Consider the following 8,867-nt stretch of genomic DNA (forward strand, 5'->3'; position numbering starts at 1 on the left):
ATCGCTCTGCTCCTGCATATTTTACTGCAATATCGTCAAAACTAGGAATAGGGTGATGTGGACGTTTTATGTATTTATTCAAACCTAGAGGATCCAGGCAAATCCGAATTGTACCATCTGGTTTCTTAACCAAAACAATGGAATTGACCCAATCTGTTGGTTTCTTCACCTTCTCTATGATGCCAAGGTTTTCTAGTCTGTCAAGTGCTTCTTTGAATTTTGGTTGAAGGGCATAGGGAACTCAAATGACTCAAATGACTTTCAATGACTTAAATATGTTTGCTGGGAGAATGTTTGCATCAGCTCCTGTATCAATTTCGAGGTTTATATTTTGGTGGTATTCAGGTAGGTTAACTATAATCATTGACTTTTGCACTGAATCAATTCTAGAGTCAATAGATTCAATAAAGAACTTGTTATTTTCTTCATTCTCAGTGGGAAAACCATCAATTTCGTTGACTGACCTGCTTTTACAAACCTTTGCGAAATGGTTTGGCTTCCGACATTTGGTACAGATTTTTCCTTTTGTAGGGCATTTGTGCTCACGGGAGTATGCATTCCCACAGAAATAAAAGCTGGCTGTCATTGTCTTTTGTAACACCTTTTGTTTTTGTATGGCTTCCACTTCTTGTTTTAGAGCAATGGTTCTTGGCTCGTTTTTCCTTTTTGCATGGGTCTGCACTACTGTTTCAATTGCTCGAGTTATTTCAATAGCTTTTATTAGTGTCAGTGTTCCACCTTCACTTAACAGTCTTTCTCTTATCCTATCACTCTGCACACCAAATACCAATCTATCACTCACCATTTCATCTGAACTGTTTCCAAAATCACAATCTAGGGTCAACAGTTTTAGTGCTGTCACACATGATTCAATTGTCTCTCCTTCTTTTTGATTTCGTTTGTGAAAATTGAATCGAGAGAAGATAGGGTTTGAGATGGGTTCATTATGCTCACTGAATTTTTTCAGATATACATCCACTTTATTCTTTTCTGTTTCTGCAATTTGAAATGTATTGAATATATCTCGACCCTTTTCTCCAACCCATATCAACAAGTATGAGCACTTAACACTTTCACTTTTTCCAGACAAAGGTCCTGTAAGTATCAGCTCAGCATGTTGGCATAACTGCTTCCATGAGGTTTTATGATTGTTTGGTGACCAGTCAATGGTGGGGCAGGGTGTGCTGTCCATTCTGACACCATGTAATATATTCCCTTATCAGACTTCAGGTTTGAATATAATCATTTAATGGAGACCCACTACCTATAAAGGAAGCACATAAGCAAAAAGCAAAATACAAGTAAATAACAAAAGCAATAAAAAGCAAGCAAGCAAAACCAATATATTTCAGTTATCTGGAAGACCCTTTATGGAGAAGGACAATTCGTGATTTCTTCAGGAGGGAAGGAAATACCCCTGTCTGTAAAGAGAGGTTTATCAGGTATGTTAACGGTTTGAACATGGGTAAAAAAAACTGACTTTATTGCGAATTAGTATATTGTAGATTTTGTTTGAATGTTGGCTGTAAAAACAGGAAAAAGCTTACGGCTTTTTCTTCCTTGAAATTGTAAGAGACGAACCTCTTACAATCAAGTAGCTAACGAAGTCCGATATATGCAATGGTTTGGTATTCAAATGATCGTCTTTTAATGTAGAATTATAACAAAAAAACCGTACTGACAAACATCTTTTATGATGAACTATATCGGTCCTTTATGTAAATACTTAAAAACCGTGCTTGCTTGTGAATGAACAAAAATTTGGATAAAAATAATACATATGGAACTGTCAGACACTAACGAACACCAAATGAATTTTTCCTTCATCAAGCAGCAGAAACTTCAATACTATCCGAGTCAGATTTATTTCATTCCACAAAATCCAAAAAATTTCACTATGTCAAATTCACTACTGTGTGAACGTTGTTAGATTACTCACAAAGGGGCAAAGTAATATACCATTCGATAGCTCTCGTTCTTTTGTTTCTGACTATACAGTTAATTATCGTTTCGACCAATCAGAAAGGAACTATAGGCAAAAATCTTGGTGTGCCTTATAAGAGCCACCAGCCATCAAAGGGTTAATGTAAGTAATTCTCCCTTTTTTCGAAAATAAGGCAATATTTTCAAGCTTTTAATTTTTAAAAGGTAAGACTAAATTTGACAAAAATTACAAATTTAAAATCAGCATAAAAATCTTATTCTTTTGATCTATCTATTGGTATCAAAATTCCGTTTTTAGAGTTACGGTTACTATTGAGACGAGTCACTCTTACAATACACTTCGTTACCACGAATATATTTATATATATTTTGGAGCCTGACTTCATCACCGTCATAATCAGTTTCATTGCTGCTGTCATCATTTCTGTCATCATTTCTGTCCTACGGCGTTTTCTCAATTGGAATAGTAAGAGACGACCTGGCTACAACCTACGATTATGACATCATTGATCAATCTTTAGCATGAAATTATAATCTTGTTTTAGCTACTATGGGGTGGAAGTTTGTTCTTTACTGTAAACTAAGTCCAATCTATGCAATGGTTTTTATTCCAATGGTAGTCTTTTAATGTAACAATGAAAAGACATCAAAAATGCAGCTTATAGTGGAAAAATTTATCCTTTTTTTAAATTAATTTGTTTTAGTTACAAAAGGTTTTTAACAAAATTAATTTCCTTTAAAATAAGCCATTGAACAACTCTCTACGCTGTTCCAGTGCCAAGCTATCTGTGGAAAAGAAAGAAGAAAGAAAAAAAAATGCCGTTTAGGAAGAATGCTATTGTAGCTCCAACATTTCTTGATTTTCAAACCAATATGTTTCCCTTGCTGTTCAATCCAAATGAAAGAAAGTTTCCTATACAGGGGTTTTAGACATGGCGGTTCTAATGGTGTACTTTTTGTTTTGATCTGACTTTTTTTAAATGTTATGGGTTTCTATATTTCTTTACATTGGACGGGATCGTCTCTTACTAGGTTACTAGCTACCGCTGCAACCCGGATGTAAAAACGGATAAAAGTTATTACTAAAATAGTGAAATTTTTGGTTTGATAATAAAATGGAATTGCTTTTCTTCCCTCCCTTACTGAAAAATACCAAAATCCTTACTTTATTACAAACAGGAAAAAGCCTCTGGCTTTTTCTTAATTGGAACAGTAAGAGACGACCTGGCTACAACCTAAGATTATGACATCATTGATCAATCTGTAACTTTATTAATAATCTTATTTTAGTTACTATTGACTGGAAGTTTGTTCTTTACTGTAAAATACTAGGTTGCTAGCTACCGCTGCAACCCGGATTACTCTGGGGCGTGATCGTCTCTTACTAGGTGGCCAGCTACCGCCGCAACCCAGATTCCAGTAGCTATGGGCTATAGTTCGTCCTTTAATGTAACATTGGAGGTGATCGTCTCTTACTAGGTTGCTAGCTACCGCTGCAACCCGGACTTTGCAAGAATAAGAGAATGAATAAAGATTAAGTAGGGTATGGGGATCGATCTCACGACTCCAGACAGAGCTAATTCTCTTACAATGCCATACCTAATTTAGTATAGCCAAGAGGTCATTCTTTATTATAAAAGAAAAAAAAAAGAAAAAAATATCCCGTTTAGGCAGAATGTTGTAGTAGCTGCCACTTTTCTTGATTTTCAAGCCAATATATTTCCCTTGCTGTTCAAGCCAAGGGACAGAAATTTTACTATGCAGGGGTTTCGGACAAGGCGGTTCTAATGGTGTACTTTTTGTTTTGATCTGACTCTTTTTTTAAGAACTATGGGTTTTTATATTTCTTAACATTGGACGTGATCGTTTCTTACTAGGTTGCTAGCTACCGCTGCAACCCGGAAAATGCTAGCTACCGCTGCAACCCGGAAATAGTTACTATGTGCCGTGGTTTGTTCTTTACTAGGTTTCAGCTATATCCGATGAAATTTATGCTATAAGAGATCATAAAACAATTAATTAGATTTCTATATATATCTCATATGGTTTAGTGGTTTAGGGTAGTTGGCTTTCAATTAATTGTCTTGGGTTCGAATCCCGGTGTAGGAATTATTTTTAAACAAAATTAGATGAAATTAATTAGCTAATTTGACGTGACATAGTAGATAACTAAGGGCAAGAGTTCGTTCTTTGCTATAACAACCAGAATGACGTCAGTTAAAACTTTGAATTCGTTTTATGCTATATCATTAGAAACAGGAAAAAGCCTACGGCTTTTTCTTCTTTGAAATAGTAAGAGACGAACCACAAGTAACTACCCCTGGAACCACAATATATCAGTTACTATGCATGAGCGATCGTTCTTTACTGTAAATGATCGTCTTTTAATGTAAAAAAAATATAAATACTGTAATCTTAACTATAGTAAAGTTGCGTATGCAAGTTAGTATAGGGAAGAGTTTGATCTTTATTATACTGGAAACAAAGAAAAGAGAAAAAAATACCCAGTTTAGGCAGAATGTTGTAGTAGCTGCCACTTTTCTTGATTTTTTAGTACTGATTTTTTAACTTGCGTGTAGCTTGCTTTGATCTAGCCATTATGTATTCATGAATGAGACCATTTACAGTTTTGACGTTTCTATATAGTAATTATGACGTCACTGCATCAAAAATACAGTTTTTATTGGAAAAATTTATTCTCTTTTAGAAATAATTTATTTTAGTTACTATAGATTTTTAACCCAATTAATTTCCTTTAAAATGAGCTATTGAACAACCCTCTACGATGTTCCAGTGCCAAGCTATCTCTGGATACAAAAAAAGAAAAAAAAATATCCCGTTTGGGGAGACTAACGTGGTTAAAGTCAATTTTCTTGATTTTCAAGCCAATATATTTCCCTTGCTGTTCAAGCCAAGGGACAGAAAGTTTCCTATACAGGGGTTTCGGACATGTACAAAAATCAAATATCTTTGAAAAGACTGCAGTATGAAAAGACATAAAAAACGCAGTTTTTGGTTGAAAAATGTATTCTCTTTTAGAAATAATTTATTTTAGTTACAAAACTTTTTTAACCCAATTGATTTCCTTTAAAATGAGCTATTGAACAACTCTCTACGATGTTCCAGTGCCAAGCTATCTATGGAAAAGAAAAAAAAAGAAAGAAAAAAAATCGTTTAAGCAGAATGTGGTAGTAGCGGCCGCTTTTATTAATTTTCAAGCCAATATATTTCCCTTGCTGTTCAAGCCAAATAACAGAACGTTTACTATACAGGAGTTTCGGACAAGACGGTTCTAATTGTGTACTTTTTCTTTTGATCTGACTTTTTTTTAGGAGTTATGGGTTTTTATATTTCTTAACATTGGATGTGATCGTCTCTTAGTAGGTTGCTAGCTACCGCTGCAACCTGGATTTCATTTTATACTATGGGGTGGGATCGTCTCTTACTAGGTTCCTAGCTACAGCCGCAACCCGTATAGGTTGCAAGGTACTGCTGCAACCCGGATTCCAGTTACTATGGACTACAGTTCGTCCTTTAATGTAGTATTGGACTGATCGTCTCTTACTAGGCTGCTAGCTACTGCTGCAACACGGATTCACATATATAGTTATTAGAGGCAGCTTGGCCGAGTGATCCAAGGTGCTGGTGTTAGCTCCAAGTCTCTTCGGAGGTGTGGGTTCAAATCTTACCGCTGGTATACGATTATGACGTCATTGATCAATCTTTAACATAAAATACTCAGTTTTTCGTAAAAAATTATTCTATTTAAAAAATTATGTGTTTTAATTACAAAAGGTTTTTAGCCCCATTAATTTTCATTAAAATGAACCATTGAACAACTATCTACGATGTTCCAGTGCCAAGCTATCTATGTAATATAAAGTTTAATATAACTTTACCACGAACTGTTTGGTTGCTTCAAAAATCAAATATCTTTGAAAAAACCGCATTATGAAAAGACATAAAAAAATGGAGTTTTTAGTGGAAAAATTTATTCTGTTTTAAAAATAATTTGTTTTAGTTACAAAAGGTTTTTAACCCAATTAATTTCCTTTAAAATGAACCACGGAACAACTCTCTACGATGTTTCAGTACTAAGCTATCTGTGGAAAAGAAAGAAGAAAAGAGAAAGAAAAAAAGATGCCGTTTAGGCAGAATGCTGTAGTAGCTGCCACTTTTCCTGGTTTTCAAGCCAATATATTTCCCTTGCTGTTCAAGCCAATTGACAGAAAGTTTCTCATTCAGGGGTTTCAGACATGGCGGTTCTAATGGTGTACTTTTTGCTTTGATCTGACTTTTTTTAGGAGTTATGGGTTTTTATATTTCTTAACATTGGGCGTAATCGTCTCTTACTAGGTTGCTAGCTACCACTGTAACCTGGATTCAATTTTCAAGAGTTACGGTCTATTTTATTTCTTAACATTGGACTTGATCGTCTCTTAATAGGTTGCTAGCTACCGCTGCAACCCGAATGCGATTATGACGTCATTCATCAAGCTTTAACATGAATCTTCTATTAATAACTATTAGATGGCACCTACTGTCTTGACTAATAAAGTTACTTTTCGATATATTGGTTAAACTGGGGATTAAAAATTTTTTTTTGGGGGGGGGGTAAACTTATAAAAAAAATTTGATTACAAATAGGAAATAGGATACGGTTTCTTCTTTTCGGTTTTTCCATTTTAATTATTCTAGTAAATTGGAGTTCGGGGTTTGCCTATTTACAGCAGTTTATAGTAAACTATCTTTCTATTTGTGGAATTCCTTTTTAAGAGAAAAACTGGGAATTTTCAATAATACAAGTTTTTGATTATTACTGTCGTGCTTTTCCTTTAGACTACTTAATATATTTATCAGATTTGTATAAAAGAAAATTAGAACCTGAACATAAGAAAATTTTAATGTCAATAGATACATCAAAAGAATTGGATTTTTATTCTTATTTTAAATATATAAGTCTTATCAAGTTTACTCATATCCATCAAAGGTTTAGAGCGTTCGAAAATTTGCCTTATTTTCAAAAAAAGGGAAAAACACCTCTTAAAAGTCAGAGAATCTTAATGAAAATCAGACTATTAGATTCAGCGTATCAGAGAACTATACTGTAGAAGTTCGAAGCTCCTATCTGCAAAAATGTGGAATTTTATGTTTTTTGCCAAATGAAAGATCATGGATGCGTGTTAATTTGCCCTTTTTTACCAGGGGTGATCGTATCAACCCGGAGGTTCTAGAATTTTGCGAGAGGGATTATCTAAACAGAAATTAACATCAATACCTTTTTCAATATCCTTCTTTCGCTCTCATTCCCAATCTTTAGTTTCTTGCGTAATTGGCTTTATTTCATCTTCAACATTTGCTGATAATGATTTTGCGTCAACAGGGTTTTCTTTTTCCTTGGTGATCCCTTCAACAATTTTAATTTTCTCTCCTTCTCCGTTTTTAGTTTTGTCTGTGGTTGGCTCGCCCTTTATTTCGTTTTCAACATTTGCTGATAAAGATTTTGCGTCCCTATGGCTTTCTTTGTCCTTGGTAACTTCAACATCCTTCTTTTTCTATCCTTCTCCGTCTTTAGTTTTTTCTTTAGTTGGCTCGCCCTTTATTTCATTTTAAAAATTTGCTGATACAGATTTTGCGTCAATAGGTCTTTCTTTTTCCATGGTGATCTCTTCACCAACTTTTATTTTCTTTCCTTCTCCGTCTTTCGTTTTATCTGCAGTTGGCTCGCCCGCAACTTCATTTTCAACATTTGTTGATGATGGTTTTACTTCAGTAGGGCTTTCATTGTCCTTTGGGACTTCTTCAACACCTTGATTTCCCTCTGCAGCTCCGTATTTAGTTTCTTCTCCAGTTAGCTTGTACTCTAATTCATTCTCAACATTTGCTGATGAAGGTTTCGCACCACTAGGATTGTCTTCATTCTTGGCGATTTCTTCAACAGGTGATGTGCTTAAACAGTTTTTACTGGCTATACTTTTGTCAATCAGAATGGAATTGTCAAATCTAGTATATTGTATAAAACAGGCCTCCGTTTCACATTCTTTATATTTTTTAATAGTCCACCAGACTGCTATTGCAGCACAGGATGCTGGAACTCCAACAGAAAGAAACTTAAATACTGTATTCATTCTATGCGCTTTATATATGACTAAATAGAATAATACGAGGGGCATTAGAAAAATACATGAAATTTTTGTCAACAAGGTATTGGCAATCGTTTTCTAGTACTGTGAAGGAGTTTTACTTGAAGTTTTAGAAGGTTGAGGGATCTCCAGATTTAACTAAAAAATAGTCTAAAAGGAGGGAAGCATAACCTGGGGAAGTTATTTGACATTGATGGGCGTTATATTGAAAAATTCATTTTAATCATGGATGTTGTAAATTAGTTGTATGTTGAAAATTTTAATAACAAATAAATAAACAATTACAAGATTCTGGTGATTTTTTTAATTTCCTTGTACAATCAGGAATATGAACTGACAATGGTTTAGCTTTAGTGGTTTAAATAAGTTTAATATCATGCAGGAGAGGCAAGAAAACATGCACTCTTCTATATGAAAAATGAACTGCACACTAAGATATAATTTCTAAGATTTTTATTGTGTATCGGTTTCCTTGGCGTTCTAGAAGTAACTGTTTTTCTAAGGAAGATATTCAAGGTTTTCAAAACGTAAGTGAAATTTTTGTATCTCTAATTTATTTCCTAAATATCTTCCCCCCCCCTCGGCTAAACACCAAAAAAACTTATACATACAGGTGTGGAATAGAAATAAACAAAAAAAAGTTGGAATGTAACCTGAAAAATAAAAAACTATATAAATGTATATAAAAAGAAATGCAAGTAGGCTCTTGGTACTATGATTTCCTTATAGGCTACACATTACAAGTAGTTTTGACCTGTCTATTAAATGGTAAAATAATTC

General features: G+C 34.2%; 1 protein-coding gene across 1 annotated transcript; it reads right to left on the reverse strand.

Annotated features, from left to right (window-relative positions):
- Nucleotides 1–250: 250 nt before the first annotated feature.
- On the reverse strand, nt 251–1,192 carry LOC148951854 (uncharacterized). The gene has a single exon (XM_089089087.1). The coding sequence runs from the start codon at nt 1,190–1,192 to the stop codon at nt 251–253; it is 942 nt and encodes a 313-aa protein (XP_088945213.1).
- Nucleotides 1,193–8,867: the final 7,675 nt, after the last annotated feature.

This window comes from Artemia sp. Qi Xiang Cuo, chromosome 5 (genome assembly GCF_049724085.1).
Source record: "Artemia sp. Qi Xiang Cuo chromosome 5, ASM4972408v1, whole genome shotgun sequence".
Lineage (NCBI taxonomy): Eukaryota > Metazoa > Arthropoda > Branchiopoda > Anostraca > Artemiidae > Artemia > Artemia sp. Qi Xiang Cuo.